Below are 21,673 nucleotides of genomic sequence, written 5' to 3'. Positions count from 1 at the left end.
AGTTTGCCACAAATGGAATAAGAGAATCCTTGATTGATTACACTATGATCCTTTGAGCTCTTACTTCCCCTTTCTTGTACTTTTCTACTTCTTGTGTCTTCTCTTTCTCAGGTTCAGTAACTTCTCTGGTAACATATCCCATTACATCTTGCTCTGTGAGTATCAAGTCAATCCTCTTCTTCCATGCTAGATAGTTTTCTGCCCCAATGAGCTTGTTTCTCTCCTTGCAGAAAGAACTTACATGACTTGAAGATTCAACCATTATGAGATAGTGTGATACTTACTTGAATACCACGATTTTCCTTGATGATGATATCTCCAACCTTCTCTATGTCATCAAGATCCTTGAGGAGATTTCTTTGAAGGATGTTTCCTAAAATAGCTTCCAAGACTGATGCCTTCTAAGTAGACTTCTTCTTACGAGATCCACACCCTTCTTGCAAGATTGATGTAGTCTTGATCTTCTTCAATGTCGAAACCGTAGATTGGAAAGGTATTCTACCAATGAGCCTTTAGCCAAATCCCTTCAAGAGACAATCTTCTTCTTTTAGGCCTTAGGAGCTTCCTATCCCTTGATCAATAATTATTTCTTGTGTCCTTTCAGTTGGCTTCCTTACTCACCTTAGCTCTAATACCATGTTAGAAAATGTAAAGTGGCAACAGTTATACCTTGTTTTCTTCAACCTTGATACTTTATTGTGAAACTTAGTTATCTTGTTTATGTTCTGTAGTTAGATATTTTCATCAAAAAATATCAAGAAATAGTGACAACAAAAGAGGACACATATATAGGATCTCAGCTAGGGCGAAACCCCTCCAAGGGGAAAACCCGGAAACTCTTCTCTTCTTAGAATTTTCTTTAATTGAGACACAAAGACCCAATCCCTAGACCAAGTTCTTCTCTTAGTACCAAGTCGGACCTTCCTCAACCCCTTTCTTCTTGTTCCTTGCAACTTCATCCTTCCAACGACTATCGAGCTACTTGACCCAACAACTTTGTCCTCCAGCAACTTCGTCCCAACAACTGTTTTTTTTTCTGAATTTGTCTACTCCTATATTGATACAAAAAAAAATTACATAGAGGCAGCGGCCTCGAGAAGTCTAGCCCAGAGAGGCGGCATATTCACATTACATAGCTGAACACTGACCAAAAAGACTTGCTGTTGACTAACCAGAAGAGCTTCTAGAACCAGGACCATGACTAGTGCACAGAAATAGGATATACCATTGTCAAAACTGTAGACTGACCAGAGGTAATTCAAGGACCAAAACGGATTTTCTGGGCTCATACATATAAACAGGGAAGCGCTACCCAGTTCAAAACTGTAATCTGATCCATTAAGCAACTGTAACCGTAACTTTGAGCAACAGGGAACCAAAAACCAAAGAACGCAGACCTGTTTAAGCTTCATGAGTGGTGGGAGGCGACTCTTCAACAATATGACACCCATAATTGTAGGGGTCATCATCCTCAGAGGGATGGCCCTCTTTGCCTGAAGAACCGCCACCAGTAGGGACACTCGGACCAGCTTGAGTTTGCATTTCCTGGGTAGCAGTACCACCAGGATCCTTGTTCTGCTTGTTGTAAAACTGAGAAGTGCCAGGTGAATCTTCTGCCCTCGTCTCCATAGTCACTCCTGGAGTTGCGGCCACCAGACCAGCAGAACCCTCGCGAAGCTCAATGGTGACTGAAGCTATGAAGGAGTGATTACTGAGAGTACAGGGGAATTGAAAACGAGCAGTGTGAGAGTGAGAATTGTGAGAGCTCGTCGCTAAGTTATGCTGCCCTCGACCTCATCCACGACCGCTCCTGGTAACGGGATAGCGATCAGAGCAGAAGCCCGAGGAGTAAGACGAGGAGTCCGAGGTAGAGGAGGAGGGCTGGCAGATAACACGCCCACGGGAGCTTCCCCTCTTGCAGCCCATTCTTTGGTGCAATTTAGGCATGATGAAAAGAGCAGGAGGAGCTGAACAGGCAACAAAACTATGAAGGCAGGGGGAGACTGAAAGGGGCCTGGCTTCAGCATGCAGAGGAGCACTGAGAATGACAGAGGACGAGCGACACTTAAAATTGCAGGAAGGACTTTGTAAAACATGAAATCCCGGCTGTGAATCAACACCGCAATCCTGAGCACAACGATTCCCTAGTCTGGTCTGAGAGCAGGGCTCTGCGGCAACGAGGGAGCAATACACTCGCAGGGGAGGAGCATTGAGGAATTGAAGGGGCGCCATAACAGAAGAACAAGAAGGCTGGTATGGAAGGATGCGCTGCCTTAACGCAGCATTGAAGGTATTTGCAGAGAACATAAAGGCTGGCAACACGCGAGGCCAGATGGCGGTGGTAATAAGCCACGCGCCAACCCACCAAGCCACCTTCGTACAGAGCTCATTACTACACACCCGCATCCGGGAGGTCCCAACAACTGTTGTAGAAACCCTAATATATCTTTCTTTTGAGACCTTCCTGGAGCAAAACATTTCTCCCTAAGGTCAACAAGGTCAAGAGAAGGATTTCTCTTTATCCAGAAACTTGTTCTTGCAATTTTGTTCCCCAACAACAACTTCGCTCCCCAACAATTCAGACCTGCAATTTCGGCTCTTTCTAGTTGCAGAGACCCTATCTTTTTCACACATGTGAGAGAGATTTCACCCAAAGGCAATATATTTCAACCTCCGAGCTTCTTCTAGAACTTCTCTCTCCTTTTCTGTGCTTCCTTTCTATAGATCGAACTCTTTCCTTAATAGATCAAACTTTTGAGTGAGTAATTCCAAATTAGGTTGAACTGCTTCCTTTTATATCCTTCTCAAAGGGATGAATTCCCTCCTTTAGGCTGACTTGAGGATCCCAGGGATGAATTGTACTCTTGGAGATTCCAGGAATTTCTATACTCAAAAATAATTCTTTTTACAATTACAAATTTCCCAGAAGGGTCTTAAAAACATGATGTTGACTCCTTTGACTCATGACAATAAATCCTAAGACCTAACAAACCCTAGAAACACGAAGAACATGCTTTTACCTGGAAGAGCATAAATAATGAGCATTAAACCCATGCTTTAATAATAATAATTGTATTTCTTCTTTTCTTGTTTGTTACATAGGATACATATTTAAATGAGTACAACAATTATGAAGACCAAAACTAGTTACATTTCTCAACATTCTGCACATTCCAAGATTGGCCAAAAATCTAATTTATGTATGCAATAAAAATAATGCAGGTGTAAAGACAGTGTTCGAGAAAGATACCTACAAAATGGTTCGAGGAGCACTAGTATTGATGAGGGGACTTTGGATCGAAACTCTATACAAGTTGTTGGGAAATATTTTTATTGATGGGTGCAATAGTTCGGATGTTCCTAAAAGTGGAGTAGATAATATTGTAGTCCTTGATGAAAATACTTTGTTGTGGCATCAAAGATTGGGACATATTGGAGAGAAGGACTTTCATATACTACATGGTAATGGTATCGTAGAAGATATGTCTAGTTTCTTTTTGGATTTTTTTTTTTGGTGAACATTGTGGTGTATGTGGGAAGTAGAATCAAGTGATTTTTCTTTCTAGTGCTAAGAGTGCAAAAGAAATATTAGAGCTTATGCACAATGATGTGTTTGGACTTTTGTTGGTTCCATCACTGGGTAAATATGTATATTATGTCTCATTTATAGATGACTTCTTAAGGAGCACATGGATATATTTCCTCGAGAAGAAATTTGAAGTCTTTGACAAATTTCAAGAATGTAATGCTCTGGTGGAAGATCAGACAAAGAATAAAATTGTGTTGAGGATAGATGATGGTGGAGAGTTCTTCAAGAAGGAATTCAAAGAGTTATGTAAGAAGTGTGGTATAGCACAGCAAAATACTACTCCATACATGCCTCAGCAAAATGGACTTGCAAAAAAAATAACAGGGCATTGATGAAAAAGGAAAGAAGTATGCTCCATTAGATAAATCTTGAGGTCTAAAATGGGCCTCTTAAGGAATATTATAAAGTAATAGTGGAAATAACAAAATAAGATTATATTACATCATCAAATTTTAAAGGGAAAAAAGAAAAAGCTACTTTTTCAACTTGTCTCCCTGCAATTTTACTCAAATTTTGAGTGGGAGCATTCATTTGATGTGGAATTTAATTCATCATCCAAGTAATACCCATGTTGCATACTTTAAATGGACCCTACTACACGAAAAATCTGAAAAACATGAAAAATGTGATTGCAATCACATTTTTTCATGTATTTCTAATTTTTCGTGTAGGTGTCCATCGAAAATAAGCAACATGGGTACTCCTTGGATGAGGAATTAAATGTTTCATCCATTAATATCTCCCACTTGAAATTTGAGTAAAACCATAGGGAGATAAGTCAAAAATACGAATTGAAAAAATAGCTTTTTTATTTTTTTTATTTTTTAATATTTTTATTTTTTTACTCCAAAAATGGTGAATCATCGCCCATGGTTGACATCATCATCTTAAATCCTATTGGTTCTTATAAAGTTGATTTTGGTTGTACATTTTTGTTTAGAGACTCATTTTTTACCTCAAAATTTCTCTAATGAGTGGCGTTAGATTAGCGAAGGAATTTTGGGCAAAGGCAATGGATATTGCATGTTACTTGTTTGACATATTTTCTTCGTCAACATTGGAGAATAAGACTCTACGTGAGGTATGGACTGGTAAGAAACCCTCTTCTCACACATCTCAAGGTATTTGGTTGCGTTGCATATGTACATGTTCCAAAGAAGAAAAGAACCAAGTTGAATAGTAAATATTAAAGTTGCATCTTTATTGGGTATAAAGATGGTTTAAAAGGTTACAATCTTTAGAGCCCAAAAACAAAGAAGGTTGTGTACAATTGAGATCTGGTATTTAGAGAAGTGAAGAATGACATGAAATAGGAAATCCTACTAAGGGAAAAGGAACCAGAGAAAATAGATTTTGATCTGAATCGTGTTGTTTTTCTTAGTCCCTAGATTTGGTTTTAGGCTAATCATGCACACAAACATGCTAGGAACCCTCAACCTACTAGAGCTTTGCACATCGGAAATTTTCAGCAATGAAATCAATTTAGTACACAGATATTTGAGCCAAAATCGTGATTATTTTATTTGTCAATCAATAAAAGAATCACAATACAGCTAGTATACATATTATACAACACTAGGGCTTTCAGTCTACAACATCAGATTTGCAATCTGCCCAAAGAGAAATAGACAAGAACAAACGCATAGCTTGTTGAAGTATCCCATCTAGATTAGCCCTTTCTACACTTGTCATCCTTGACACCTGGTAAATCCTTTTTCCTCCTTAGATTAGCTGTCCACAAGTGTATTTATTGATCCAAAATACATTGTATAATCATCCCTAGTGGATCTGCTTCTCACAGTGATCTTTCCCACCAAATCATTGTACAATCAACTCCATATAATATCAACAATTCACAGTGAATTAGTCCTCTAATTCACTGTATATTAGTCCTTTAACAATAAACTTTCTCACAGTGATTAGGTCCACCATCATGATTGTACATTAGCCCTTAAATGCATGGTATGCATAACTCCTAGATCTCAAACTTCTTGTCTAGATCTTGATTTTTGTGATAAGATACACGGTCAATCCTTCTTAGATTTTTGTCCAAGCCTACCAAACCCATGGAACCCTTCATCTAGACCATCACTGCCCTATTTCCATGTTTGATCTACTACATCACTCTGTTCAGACCTTAAGCGCTCTAGATTTGTCCTTCAGCAGCCTTGATCTAACCCTTGGAACCTCATATTTGATCCTTTGTTTACCATATTTAACCCTCAACCTTCCAGATTGAAGCTCAACACATTTGTCTTAGCAGCGTCAAGCCATACTAAGCCTTAACCACCTTGCGGCTTTCTCTCACCCGCACCAGGATACTAATATGTGTCTCGACCCTCCAAAATATGCCCTCTACATTATTACATCCAAACTAACTAGCTTGTGACTCAACTCTCCCTTCTGTCTATAGTCTTGAGGAGTCTCAACTCCTTTCCAACTGCCTTAAAATCCTTACGCTCTACCTACAACAAGAAAACTAGGGCTTCAACCCTTCTCCAATACAGAGAACAGGACTCGAAGTTCCACAACCTTACCTTAGAAAACTTGGGATGCTCGCATTAGCTTTCCACCTTCATTGGGGTATGTGGCCTCATGAATAGAACTCGTCCCTCCTATGGCACACTTAGCACGAGGGCTATATCTCTCTTGCACACTGTGTTTTATGAACCTCACCCTAATTTTCCTTGGGTCACTTAGGAAACCTTAATTAAGGGAATTATGAGGTCAAAAATGGGTCTCAAAACAAAAAATGTACTAACAAAATTAAATTTAAAAGAACCAATAGGATTCAAGATGTTGATGTCATCTCCAGGGGAGAATATTTTGGAGGGAAAACAAGAAAACTACATTTTTTAATTTTATTTTTGTTTTATCACCTTGTAGGTTTACTCAAATGTCAAGTGCAGCCACCTGTTGGATGCGGAATTAAATTCCACATCCAACAAGTCCCCATTCGTCATACTTCTGAGTAGACCCACATCGAAAAAAAATTGAAAATACATGAAAAAAGTGTGTTCAACACATTTTTTTCATGTACAATTTTTTCGATGTGGGTCTACTCATATGCAGAGTGAGTACTCGTTGGATGTGAAATTTAATTCCACATTCAATGGATACAGTTGAGTAAACATTCAAGGAGAAAAAATAAATAAATAATAATAATAATAATAATAGTTTTCTTTCTTTTTCTTTAAAAATCCATAACTCTTATTTTATTATTTTAACTATTGTTTTATTATTTTTCTTAGGAGACCCATTTTAGACCTCAAAATTCCCCCAATACTAGATCTAGGGTATTAGTCGTTTTGACCCTTGAAATAAATAAATATTTTTCCTTTTGGTCATAAACCCACACTTTCATTAGAGCAATTTTGAGGTCTAAAATGGGCCTCCTAAGGAATATCATAAAATAATAGTGGAGATAATAAAATAAGATTAGATTACCTTGTCAATTTTTGGAGGGAAAAAAAGGAAAAACTATTTTTTCAACTCGTATTTTCAAATTTTGAGCAGGGGCACTCGTTCGATGCGGAATTGCAATCACGTTTTTTCATATATTCCACATTTTTTGTCTAGTAGGGTCCATCGAAAACATGCAACATGGGTACTCCTTGGATTGAAAATTAAATTTTGCATCCAATGAGTGCTCTCGCTTGAAATTTGAGTAAAATCAAAGGGAAATAAGTTGAAAAAAAAAATAGTTTTCTTTAAATTATTTTTTACCTTTTTACTTTTTTACTCCAAAAATGATGAATCATCCCCCATGGTTGACATCATCATGTTGAATCCTATTGGTTCTTATAAAATTGTTTTTTGTTGTACATTTTTGTTTTAAGGCCTGTTTTACCTCAAAATTTCTCTAATGGGAAAAAAAACCCCACTTTTGGGTAAATTGCCCAACAAACAACTTATTGGTGGGTTGTCCTCTCTTCGAAATACTTTCCGAGCTACCCAAAATCTAACACTCCTTCTTAGTGAGGAAGAAATTTCCTTCACACTTCTAACTCCGTGACTTTCCTTGCATGCCCATGACCGTCCTCGCATGAGTCATGATTTTCCTTGCGTAGCCATATCCATCTATGTATGTGTCACAACTTCTTTCTACTAGGCATAGCTTTGTCTTGCATGGTGTATAAATGTCCTTACATGCAATATGCTTTTCCAACCTTATCCATGCTTGTCCTCGCAAGATCTACAATTTTCTTTACACCACATGAATATTCTCGCATGGTCCATGATTGTCCTTGCATGGGCTGAAAACTCCTCTATCTCGTTAGAACCTGAACATTCAGACTTCCATAGGGTAGGCTCTCTTTGAATCTAGACTCCCTCTGAGTCTACACAACCTACACTGACTCACTTTGCTTCCTGCACACTCTGATCTACATGCTCAACAAAATAGCTCTGATACCATGTTGATTTTCCTTAGGCCCTAGATCTGTTCTAATGCTAATCACGCACACAAACACACTAGGAACCCTCAATCTACTAGCACTTTATAAGCATAAATCTTTAGCAGTGAAATCAATTTAGTACACAGAGATTTAAGCCCAAAGCTTGATCATTTTATTAGTCAATCAATAAAAGAATCATGGGGCTCTCATACCAAGGATCATGGTCATCAATCACCAGTACAACTAGTATACATAGTATACAACACTAGGGCTTGCAGTTCGCAACATTAGATCTGCAATTTTCCCAAAGAAAAATAAACAAGAACAAACACATAGCTTACTTGTTGAAGTAGCCCATCTAGGTCAGCACTTTCTGCACTTTTTGTCCTTGACACCTCGCATATCATTTTGCCTCCTTAGGTCAACTACTCACAAGTGTATTTGCTGCTCCAAAATACATTGTATACCCATCCCTTGTGAATCTACTTCTCACAGTGATATTTCCCACCAAACCATTGTACAATCAACTCCAAATAAGATTAAAAAATTACAATGAATTAGTCCTCTAATTCACAGTATATTAGTTCTTTAACAATCAATTTCCTCATAGTGATTAGGTCCACCATCATGATTGTACATTAGCCCTTAAATGCATGTTGTTCATAACTCTTAGATCTCGATCTTCTTGTCTAGATCTTGATTTCAGTGATAAGATGCACAACCAATCCTTCTTGGATTTCTGTCCAAGTCTACCAAACCCATGAAACCCTTCATCTAGACCATCATTACCCTGTTTTCATGTCCAATCTGCTACATCACTTTGTTTAGACCTTAAGCGCCCTAGATTTGTCCTTCAATATTCTTGATCTAACCCTTGGGACCTCAGATCTAATCCTTGGTTTACTAGATCTAACCCTCGACCTTCAAAATCTGAAGCTCGAGACATTTGTCTTAGTAGTTTTAGGCCATACTAGGCCTTAACCACCTTGCAACCTTCTCTAACCCACACCAAGCTACTAATTTGTGCCTAGACCTTCATCTCAAGGCCTTGCCCCTCCAAAATCTGCCCTCTACAAGATTGTGGCCAACATAACCAGCTTGCGACTCATCTCTCCCTTCTGCTTATAGTCTTGAGGAGTCTCAACCCCTTTCCAGCTACCTTAGAAGCTTTACGTTCTACCTGCAATAAGAAAACTAGAGATTCATCCCTTCTCCAATACTCAAAACAGAACATGGTTAGGTCTCTAAGTTTCACGACCTTGCCTTAGCAAGCTTGGGTTGCTCGCATTAGCTTTCCACCTTCATTAAGGTTTGTGGCCTCATGAACAAAACTTAGCCCTCCTATGGCACACATCACAAGATGGATACATCTCTCTTGCACACAATGTATCTTATGAACCTCACCTTAGACGCCTTATATACTTTTCCTTGGGTCACTTAGGAAAATTTCTAGAGATAGGGTTTTAGCCTCTTTGACCCTTAGAATAAATAATTATTTTTCCTTTTGGTCCTGAATCCACACTTTAGGTCCAAACCCCCACTTTTGGGTAAATCGCCCAACAAACAACTTATTGGTGGGTTGTCCTCTCTCGGAAGAATCAAAGTCCTCAAAAGAACAAGAATCAGAAGAAGAAGAACCACACACTCTGTTTTGAAGAGATCAGTTCGGGAAAGAACGTAGCCAAAGAGGTATAGTCCATCTTATTTATGTTCAAATTTTGATTTATCTTATTATTGATGATGATCCTAAAACTGTCAAGGAGGCAATGGATTCAGAGGATGGAAAACTCTGAAAGAAGCTCATTGTTGAAGAAATCGCAGCTTTAGACAAAAGTGATGCTTAGAATCTGGTAGAGTTGCCAGTTGGAAGAAAACCAATTAGAAACAAATGGGTATTTAAGAAGAAGATGAATGCAGAAAGAAAAGTGGAGAAATACAAAGTCTGGTTAATAGCGAAAGGTTATTCCTAGGTGTCAGGAATTGATTTTGGTGATATTTTTTCCCCTGCTGCCAAGTTAACTTCTATTATATTACTTGTATCTGTTGTTGTTTATTTTGATTTTGAGGTAGAACAGATGGATGTGTAGACAACATTCCTACATGGGGATCTGGAAGAAGAGATATACATGAAGTAGTCAAAATGCTTTGCAGTGAAGGGTAAGAAAAAACGAGTGTGCAAGTTAAAGAAGTCTCTATATGGGTTAAATAGTCACTAAGAATGTGGTATTAAAAATTCAATACATATATTCAGGGACTTGGCTTCACAAAGAGCAGAGCGGATCATTCTATGTACTTTAAATTGATTGGTGATTGTGCTATTTATTTTGTTTTGTTTATGTGGATAATATGTTGTTGATTGGAAACGACAGAGAAATTATCCAAGATGTGAAGACCCAATTAAATTTGGTATGAAGGATCCTGGTGCAACAAACTTTATTTTGGGCATGGAAATTAAATGAGATCAGACAAAGAAGAAGCTCTAGTTAAACCAAAGGAAATATGTAGAAACAATATTGCAAAGGTTTAATATGCAAGATATTAAACCGGTGAAAGTTTATAATCCTGTAAGTGTAAAGTTATCTGCAAAACAGTGTCCCAAGACACAAGAAGAGGAAGATAACATGTCTCAAGTTCCATATGCAAGTGCAGTTGGTAGTTTGATGTATGCAATGGTCTAACCAAACCAAATATTGCACACGCAGTGGGAGTATTGAGCAAGTTTATGTCCAAATTAGGGAAGGAGCATGTTGAGTTGTGTTATATTCTTTCCACGACTAGCCTCTAGGGGGTTTGAGGGGGGTGGATAGCCACCCTCTACGAGGTCCGGGGCAACGCCCCGAGAAAAAAAAAAATTGGACCCTATATTAGGTGGGCGAACCTACCTATGGTTTTGTGCATGGATTTCACACATGGTTTTGGGCGCGATGGTTTTCGGTCCATGGTATTGGATGCTTCAGCCTATATATATATGTATTGTAACATTGAAAGGAACATAATGAAAAACCAAGCTGCTAGTCACGATTTTGGGATCCAAGGGAAAATATTTGCGTATGTGTTTTATGTGTTATGCTCTCGCATTGTTTATTTTCTGTGTTTTAGAATTCGTATGCAGGTAATTTCTGTACAGGGTTAAAACCTACAGAGCATTGGATAGCAGTAAAGAAGGTTTTCCGGTATCTATGTGACACTAGTGATTATGGTTTGTTTTACCAAGGAAAACCAAAATTGGATAGTGTGTTGGGCATACATGGCTTTGTTGATACAGAGTAAGTTGGATATTTGAATCAGAGAATATCTTCAAGTGGGTATGTGTTTAACCTATTTAGAGTAGCGGCTAGTTGGATGAGCAAGAGACTGTCTATAGTGGCACTTTCAACTACAAAGGTTGAATACATGGCAGCCACTCACAAACAAGGAAGCAGTTTGGTTGTAGAGATTGTGTTTAGGCATGGGGTTGGTACAACGAGATATAAGGATAGATTATGACAGCCAAAGTGCAAGTTGCTTAGCGAAAAACCCTGCTTATCATTCGAAGATAGAGCATATTAATGTTCAGTATCACTTTGTGAGGGATATGGTTGAAGACAAAAAAGTGTTGTTAAATGTGGACACTTTGAAGAAAGTTGTATATGCATTAACAAAGTTTGTGAACACTAAGAAGTTTTCTTGGTGTAGAAAAGCAATGGGCGTTGCATCCCTCGAATGATGATTGTGTACTCCTGCGACCCCTTGTGTGCAAAGAAAACAAGAAGTGGGAGAATGTTGGGTATGTGTTATATTATTTGCAAGAGTAATTGCAGACGTTGTAACATTGCGCAAGGGGAGGGGAAGAGGTCACAAGGGGGGCACCAGGCCCCTACTGGGGTGAACTAGGTTCGGAAGAGCGCTTTGAATTTTAAAAATAAAAAATAAGCAGGCACAAGGATGGTTGGCAGATCCACCCATGGTTTTACACATGGTTTTTGCGCATGATAGTTTTTCCCGTGATATTTTATAGATCCAATCAATGGAACTACAATTATGTTATAATCCAAGGTTAATGGATTTGGGTTTATGAATGCTTAGGCATGTATATAATGTATTGTAACATTGAAAAGAATATAATGAAAAATCAATCTAGCTTTTCTGGTTTTGGGTTCTAAGAGAAAATTTGTGTATATTTTATGTTCTCGTCATTGTATATTTTCTATTTTTTTTAAGAATACATTTGCAAATAATTTATGTACAAGGTTAAAACCTTTAAGAAAAACATTTGTTTCAAAACTGTTATAATAACCCCATCTAAAACATGATATGGGTTGAACCATATCAAATGAGACCTACATTAGTTAGAAGTGTTCCGAGGTCAATTTTATACGGTTTTGTAATGTAATGGTGAAACCTATGTTGTGAACATTATGTTGCACGGGGCCCATCCCCTCCAAAAAAACATGTACCATCATTTCAGTGTTTAAGGGACTCTGGGAACTCTAGGAAACATCCTCAAATTGTTGGGGACTTTATTGGGGTTTTGGGAACTTGCTAACTACCCCAAAGACATTTCAAGCAGGATGTTAGGGACAAGAATATTCCAAACATGTATTTAGTTTTGATAATCGACATTGATGAATGGACAATTATCATTTTTCCCACCCAAGTTTTTTGTATTATACACTAAATTTAAATCTATTGTACAAGTTGCAACTCAAAACATGGGTTTTGTCTAATGGGTTTTGATTTTGGTTTCTAGTGATTTAACTAATATCTCTTCAGCAACATTACAACAAACAAAGCTTCCATGTCAACCAAAAAATGCAACATTTCAAAGGGTTGATCTTTTTGGTCATTGTTATTGTTCTTCTCAACTTTTGCATAGAGTCTCCAAGTGTGCCATTCAAGTCCAGTTCTTCCACCCTACCAACCTCGAGCATTGTCAAAACAATCTTATAGTAGTGACTCAAATTGAGTGTTAAATGTTTGAATAAATTCCCATTCAATCACCTTAATTTGAAATATGAATCTATCTCTTTACAAAAATTTAGTGTTTTGTGGTGGTTTTCAACATAGTTGTAAAAATCTACAAAACCTATTAAAAAGGGAATGCCTTTCTAAGTTTTAACATGATCATCACTAACAAGAAATATGAAAAAGAAAAGTTGTTATGGAAGACAATTCTTTGTCTCATAGACCCTCCATGGACCTTATTGTTAATTCAAAATAGTTACATTATCTAAGGGTCAATAATGAAATGTCACTCAACCATTTTTAAGTTTTCCCAAGTTCTCTCAAAACTGCCAAGTGGTTTTCAACATAGTTGTAAAAATCTGAAAAACCTATTAAAAAGAGAATGTCTTTCTAAGTTTTAACATGATCATCATTAACAAGAAATATGAAAAAAGAAAAGTTGCTATTGAAACAATTCTTTGTCTCATAGACCCTCCATGGACCTTATTGATAATTCAAAATAGTTAAATTATCTAAGGGTCAATATTGAAATGTCACTCAACCATTTTTAAGTTTCCCAAGTTCTCTCAAAATTGTTAAGTGTAAGGGTTCTGCATAATACTATATAGTATAGCTTATTATACTTATGAGCATCTACAAATGTGTTGTGGTTAATTCTAAATATTTAATATTTTGTAGATAGATATTATTGCCATCCCTAGCCTCCCATTTCCTGAAAATTTTGAAAGTTCCCTCTATCACAAGAATGCATCCCCCATCCCCCACCACCTCTGTCATTTCCTTCTCTTAAAAATCAATACAATATAGAATGAAACATATAAAATCAACTTCGATTAAAATAAATTATACAATAGTCTTGAATATCAAGTGCAACTATAATAACATAACGAGCATATATCCATCTTAACCACAAATCTAACATGAACCGAAAGGGATCAAATTTCTTCAGGTGCAAATTTATTTTAGAGTTCCTAGTTTTTTTTGTTATTAATATATTTTCAAGTATACGTCAATATTAATTCATATTTAAATATTTTATTCATAACCCACATTGGACACAATCCTACGAACAACTAATTAAATATGCATAGCATATTTTTTTTCTTTTTTATTAGAGCCAACATTGCTTTTCTATTTAGAGAATATTTTATTTTTATTTTAAGGACGGACAAACTTACACATCGCCTTCACTCTAAATTGTAGAATGAGCCTCTCAACCCAATGAAACACTTAAATGGAAGGAATACTTGTCTTTGTAAAAAAGGAAAATGGGAAATAGTTAAGAAACCCAAAGCCTAATACCGTGTCCTCCACCACAAAATTCAGCCATTTTTGCACTGGGTAGCGAGGTGCTCTATAGTCCAATATGGGGACATGTTTTTATGAACAAACATAATATTAGAAGAATTAAAGAAATTAATTAATTAATTAACTAAATATGTACATAGACCAGCCAAGATCCATCTTAAATTAGAGTCTATCAAGCATCAAGAAGGAGATGTTAGTCACAAATAAACGACATTACATTACATTGTAATTTTTTAATAAAAAAATAAAATAAAATATAAATAACGAAATATGTACATTAACTAACCTAAATCCATCTTAAACCCAAATCTATCAAACATCTAAAAAATTAAATTTCCTAATATGCTAATATTTTAATCATTTAATATGAATAAATTAAATTAATACATTACATATTAAAAATTCTCAGGATACTTGATATATCTTCTAAAATGGTTTATATCATTTACAACAACCCCAACGTAACCAACAACCAACTCTGTTCAATAGAGTGTGGGACAACATATCTATGCTGTCGAGGTGAAGGGCATTAAAAATGGTAGGCCTTTCAACACAGTAACCAATAACGTATGCATGTAACAATAATAAAGAGAAGTCAAGCGGTTTGTAGTCAAATGATAAAGTCAAAACTGCCTTTAATTAATAGAAGTCATGAGGGTTGTGGTCAAATGATAGAGTCAAAACTGCTTTTAATTAATATGTCATTAGGGTTATGGTCAAATGATAAAGTCAAAAATTCTTTTATTGTGGAGACCCAGGTTCAAAACCATGCCGAGTGGGGAATTATAGTGATTTTGCGAGAAAGCTGTAAATAATGCTTACTGAGTTAAAGTAACCTGTCCAATTAAAAGAGAAGTTTTGTGCATAAACAATCACAAACAGGTAAATCTGCATAATGATCAATAAATGGAACTCACCCAACTATCGCGAGGATTTCTTAAGATGATCCATTCTCATTGTCGAGCTCGTTGCCATCGCTGTTGGTTGTGGCTTACAACCTTTTTTGCAACTTTATATCCTTCTTCCAATACCAATGTACACTACTCTAATACCAATGTACAAGAGTCAATGAGACAATGTCCCTAGAAGCAAGTCCATGTCCTCTCTTTAGCGAAGGCAAATTAATGGCCTTGTATGATTCGGCATACATTTTGGCAGTGGTAATTTAGAATGGCCCCAGGTCACTGGGATTGCTATAAGAGAAATGATGAGCAGGTCAACTGCAACAACTGAAATTCATCAGCAGCCAAAACATTGAACTTCCAAGCAACACCGAAAAGTGAGTGCCTAATAAGCATGGAGTAATGTTTGAGCCTTGTGCTTCACCAGCTCAAAATAAATATCTTATGCATGCCTTGTACATGACTATGGTTTTGAAAATCTACAGTTGACTAGCTTCTGTACTACATCATCAAGAAGAAACATAATTTTGGAATTAAAAATGGGAAAAACTCACATATGACACCAGAGCTTAGATGTTCTACAGGACACCGATCATTGACATATCTTATTTAAGATGTTGCTCTAATAGTTAAATAAACTTCTTGGGTTTTGTTTATGAACATGTAGCTTTGCAGGAACCAAAAATTGGCATTAAATTGGATTAAAACAATGTCTTTATTATATCTTGCACAATGGTCTGGGCCTGAGAATGTCAATAACAAACTTCTTTAGGCATTGTCTACCATATTTGCTGTTAGTTCTGAGATGTAAGGTCGATCAATGAACCCTGAAAAATACACAATTTTGGGAGAACTGAATTGAAGGTATAATCAAGTTGTATGATAACCTTGGAACCTTCAGAACTCATATATCATAACCATAATAAATAAAAATACAAGATATGCTCTCCTACTGTTAGCTGCCCTTTAGGGTTTTGCTACCTCTGCTTTGCAAGAAGAAAACAATGAAAGTATAAACAATATCTCACTGCGCTGGCAAATTACAATAGTCTATGCCCATCTATATAAATGAATATAACATACATGGGACAAATCATCCGCAGATGAGCCTTGAAAATAAACTTCCAATAAGCATGGAGTAATGTTTGAGCCTTCTGCTACACCAGTTCAAAATAAATATCTTATGCATGCCTTGTACATGGCTATGGTTTTGAAAATCTACAGTTGACTAGCTTCTGTACTACATCATCAAGAAACATAATTTTGGAATTAAAAATGGGAAAAACTCACATATCACACCAGAGCTTAGATGTTCTACTGGACACCGATCATTGACATATCTTATTTAAGACGTTGCTCTAATAGTTAAATAAACTTCTTGTGTTTTGTTTATGAACATGTAGCTTTGCACGAACCAAAAATTGGCATTAAATTGGATTAAAACAATGTCTTTATTATATCTTGCACAATGGTCTGGGCCTGAGAATGTCGATAACAAACTTCTTTAGGCATTTTCTACCATATTTGCTGTTAGTTCTGAGATGTAAGGTCGATCAATGAACCCTGAAAAATACACAATTTTGTGAAAAAACTGAATTGAAGGTATAATCAAGTTGTATGATAACCTTGGAACCTTCAGAACTCATATATCATAACCATAATAAATAAAAATAAAAGATGTGCTCTCCTACTGTTAGCTGCCCGTTAGGGTTTTACTACCTCTGCTTTGCAAGAAGAAAACAATGAGTATAAACAATATCTCACTCCGCTGACAAATTACAATAGTCTATGCCCATCTATATAAATGAATATAACATACATGGGACGAATCATCTGCAGATGAGCCTTGAAAATAAACTTCCAATAGCATTATGATCAAAATCAAATTGAAGCCATTGCTCCAATAAGTTAAACTACCTTGGCAACTCCAGAAGCCTTAAAGAAGAGATTACGGACCAAACATTCCATATGGCCTTGGCAACACTTGATACATTTCAGGATATTTTGAAGGCCAAATGGTTGGAGAAGAGAAAACAAAGCATTATGGAACACTCTGAAGGAGACACTATACAGCAACAGCCACATCTGCCCGCTGGCTTAACACTTCAAAGCGTTTACTTCTTTCCATAGCATCAACTAACCAATTTATCCCATCTTTGATCCCCATCCTGTAGCAAGAATATTTGTGCAGAACCCATGATATTAACAATAAGCATCCAGAATTTCAATTATTTGATTTTCTCCAGAATTGGCTGTTTTAACTTTCAACATAGAATCAGGCAAGCCACATGGAGAAGTTTTACATTTTACATTTGAGACTCTTACCCATCATATGCAGAAATTGCTTGAAACATATATGGCCTTTCATTCAGCTCCTTTAAGTCCAGATATCTTGCCAGCTCTTCAGCAGACACAGCTCCTGGAAGATCCTGTGATGAACATATAACAATAGCTATTTTAGGAAGTTGAACAGTGCAAAAGGGGCATCAATATCACAAACTTAGTAGACCTGGCAAAGATGGCCAGAGAATCCAATTCACGGCCTAATCAATTAATGCACCTAGAAATTGAAACAATGAGTTGTTTTCAGCAAGGAATAACTGTCTTGTACAGATTGCAGCAAAGAAGTTGTTTATCATATATTTATTACAACAGGATAGGCAGCAGCAAAGCAAAGCGAGGCACAGCACAGCAGCATGGAAACCGAAAAGAGCTTCAGGAATTCACAGGTATGCTCGAATCTTACTTCCCAGGAAGAGCTGTTAGCTTTCCTATATGAAGAGGCCAGAAGAGATGCTGGATCTGAGATGCCCAAGTCCTGAAGAAGAGCAATTGAGAGCCACTGGTCGATTTGGATCCCATGAGGATGGCCAATAAACAAGCCACATTGAAGTCCAGAGACCTCATCTGCAAGCTTATGGGCATTATTGACCTCCAAAAAAACCCTAAAGGTTAGATACTGGAAGTCTGGAAACCGAAAGGAAGCTTTGACATTTCCCTACTGGGGAAATGATACTTCCTGGCGATATTCACATCAATGGCTAAGCAAGAAAGGGCTTTTGAAAACAGGCCATGTTTATGAAGCACTGGACAACTGGTTTTGACACAAAAATTGAAGTTCAGAAAAAAAATGCTGGTTTGGCTACATATGCCAATCCTCCCCTTTGAATTTCAATTTACAGAATTAACACAGTTTTAGATCCATTGGAGATTGTGTCAGGTCTTACTTCAATCATCCCATATAAGTTTCTAAAGGGAAAATCAAATGGCTACCTATGCCCGTAAGTGTAAACCTAGAAATTCCTTTGAAATTGGGTGCTCGGGTGCACAAACAGGATTTGGATTATGAAAACATCCCTCTCAAATGTAGGAGATGTCATTAATATGGCCATCTGGAAAGTAAATGCTCCTGCCAAGCAAGGTGGTGAAGGGTTTCGAAACCTAAACTCAAAATACAGGAAAAACCCCGAGAAGCCCCAGAGCTTATGTTTGATCATTGGCCTATAAGTCTGAACCTTTCAAAAGGAAACATGGCAAAGAACATCCCTTTCAGATTTAAATTATGCAGTTTCCACACAAGGAATTTGAAAGTTGCATCCAGGGGTGGAAGAATAGGAACCATGAAGTGAAGAGCTCCAAACTGTTTATTATGTCAAAAAGCTGCATCACTTGAAAAGCATATTGAAAGAATGGCACAAGTCAGTAATTGGGAATAATTTATGCTGGAACTCTGACCTAGAGTCAGAGATGCAAAATCTCCAAGAGGAATTAGAGTCTAGAGGACATCCTCACGACTTCCTTTCCAAAGAACATGAACTGACCAGTAAAGAGAGAGAGAAGAGAGAACTGAACTTCTAGAGGCAAAAATCCAGAGTCCAATGCTTCCAAGATGGTGACAGAAATATTGAAAAAAAAAGGTCACGCAGCTTGTAAAAGGAGGAGGTCCCATAACAGGACCCACAAAATCATTAATGAGGAAAACAGGGCTATAGAAGAGCATTAAGACCTATGCAAAGAAGCACAACATTTCAATCTCTCCTCTCAGATGCCAGTTTCAGTCACGGTTATCAGACCCACAACAGAACTGGCTGAACCAGCCAGTCCGACCGTTTTGAGGCCCTAACTAGTCTGACCGGTAGCACAGAACCAGAAGAGGTCAGTTTGGTACCAAAGTGGCCAGTTTCTGCACCGAACCAGCCTTTTTTCATGTAACCAACCGGTTCCATACACTACATCTAAGGACCCTCGAAAATTTATGAGTGGACAGACTAATACTCAACCCTAGGGCCCTACTAATGCTATGTAATTAATGGTAATGTTAAAAGTAAAAGGATTTCAGGATTTCAAGATTGGGGGGATAGCAACATTTCCATTAGATTCTGTCATGTATGAGGGTTTGGAACTAGCATTCAATCAATAGCACCAAACTCTCTTGTACTTTGATGTTCATCACATTTATTGTTGAACTCTTCTGCCATGACCCTAGTAAAAACGTACCCATCACACAAACAAACTCTTGTTTTGACATGTTAAGCTTTTTCTATCTTATTTTAATGTTTAGAGGGTGATATTGATTATGAGAATCCCAATATAGGCAATGATTTTGGTGATATGTAGGTATTTGTTGCAGCATGATTTTTTTTGGACTCTAGAGGCCATCTAGAGCCTCTTTGTTGATATATTTTTGGTTCAGAGATGGATTACACTTGATGCTATTTTGGTTATATGCATCCTTGCTTGCTATATATATGAGAAGCTTTGCATATTTGTGTATAATGGTTTGGATTCGTATGGATGCACATGAATATATATGTTTTTTTTTTCAAGATTTGTATTTTTATGTATTTTTGGCAGGCGGTTTTTTTTCCTGGTTCTGGTCCAGTTCCTGGTTTAGGGGTCGACCGGTTCAATGACCAATCTGGTTCTGATAACAATGGTTTCAGTAACCAGAGTACTGAGAAAATTCTTGAGCTCATCGCAGGAACTTAACAACTCCCTTATCACTCCAACTTCTGAGGAGGAATTGCAGAAAATTATATTCTCAATAAAAAAGGATAAAGTTCCACATCTTGATGGTTTTCCAGTGGATTTCTTTCAAAAATATATCTACTTGGAGAAGTGGAAGAATCAAAGAAATCGGGGAAAATGCTAGAAGCTCTTATAGCTCAGCTTTCCTCACATTCATTCCATATAAAAGAAAGCAGCTCTTAGTTTTCATGCCTTGAGGCCAGTCTCAGTGTAACTCTTCAAATAATAATATCACTGAAGGTTATTGCATCCAGTGTCAAGCATATCTTTCATCTTCTCATGAGTCATATTTGACAAACAAGGTGGCTTTACTGCAGGCAGACAGATAACAGATAGCTGAATTGTGGTTCAGAGAGTTATTTACTCCATAACGTCAAAAAAATCAAATAGTATGTTTATTCAGCTTGATCTGGCAAATGCATACGTGTGAAGTTCTATAGAACTTCCTTAAAGAAATCCTATTGAAGTTAAATTTCTCAAAGGAATGGGTAGGACGAGTTTATGAATATCTCTCTTCAGCATCCTTTGCAGTTCAGATCATGGAGGTCCTTCATATTTATTTAAGCACCTATGGGTTGAAGGAAGAAGTGTCCCCTTTCTCCCTTTCTCTTAGTCATTGTGATGGAGGCTTTAGGCAGGACTCAGGAGTCTATCCCAAGCCAGAGAAGAGGACCACCTTATGGGTGTTGTCATCTCTTCAGGAACAAAATCTATAAATCATGTACAGCTTGTAGACAACAACCACTTGGAAGGGGAAGCAAGTTTAAGTGTAGCTAGAAATTTTAGAAAATCTTGTAGACCATTGAGGAGGCTTCAGGATAGGCTCATGCCCAGTTTGTAGACAACACCATCTTGACAGTCGAAGTAGGTATAAGGGAAGAAATTTTGGAAAAACATTCCAGACCTTTGAGAAGGGTGCAGAACACACTATCAACACAAAAATCTAAAATCTTCTTCGTAAAATGAAACCCAGGGATACAGAGAAAAATCAAAAGACAATTCTGGGTTCCCGAGACTGGATTTTCCCGTCAAATACTTGGGATTTGTATTAACAACCTTGACTAATCAAGGAGTGTGGAGACCTACAATTGACAAGCTAAAGAATAAAGTAAATCATGGACAAACAGAAATCTCTCTTTGGCAGGTAGATTGGTCTTCATCCAATCAGTCTTATCATCATTTCCTTTGTACTAGTGCTCAATACCGATGGCTCCAGCAGGGGTAATTGCAGAGGTTGACGCAATAATTAAGTTCATCTAGAATAGAGCAAGCTGCGAGAAAAATTGGCAACTAATAGCATGGAAGAAAATACTTGAGCCAAAATGAACAGGAAGATTCAGTCCAAGAAAACTGGAGTTAGTCAAAAAGCTTACACAGCAAAGCTATCCAGGAGAACTCTAAAGAACCCAGAATCCTTATGGAGCAAAATGCCAAGGTTGAAGTACATGGGAAACAACCTTTCCTAAGTTTTTGGCATATGGATCAGTTTTGTTTAAGTGTAAAAT

General features: G+C 37.2%; 1 protein-coding gene across 3 annotated transcripts in view; it reads right to left on the bottom strand.

Annotated features, from left to right (window-relative positions):
- Nucleotides 1-16,883: 16,883 nt before the first annotated feature.
- LOC149219537 (uncharacterized) overlaps nucleotides 16,884-21,673 on the bottom strand; it is a 30,313-nt gene continuing 25,523 nt past the window's right edge. For all 3 annotated transcript variants that reach the window (XM_089384395.1, XM_089384396.1, XM_089384394.1), the window contains 2 exons: nucleotides 17,466-17,569; nucleotides 16,884-17,308 (listed from right to left, as the gene is read on the bottom strand). In XM_089384395.1, coding sequence (XP_089240521.1) covers nucleotides 17,206-17,308; nucleotides 17,466-17,569 — 207 coding nt within the window. In that variant the 3' untranslated portion in view covers nucleotides 16,884-17,205. The remainder of the gene's footprint in view (nucleotides 17,309-17,465; nucleotides 17,570-21,673) is intronic.

The sequence above is a fragment of the Pinus tabuliformis genome, chromosome Q, assembly GCF_031772625.1.
Source record: "Pinus tabuliformis cultivar Carrire ecotype Pingquan chromosome Q, CPIR1, whole genome shotgun sequence".
Taxonomy (NCBI): domain Eukaryota; kingdom Viridiplantae; phylum Streptophyta; class Pinopsida; order Pinales; family Pinaceae; genus Pinus; species Pinus tabuliformis.
Note: the sequence above shows the minus strand (reverse complement) of the source record. Positions and strands in the feature narration are given on the sequence as shown.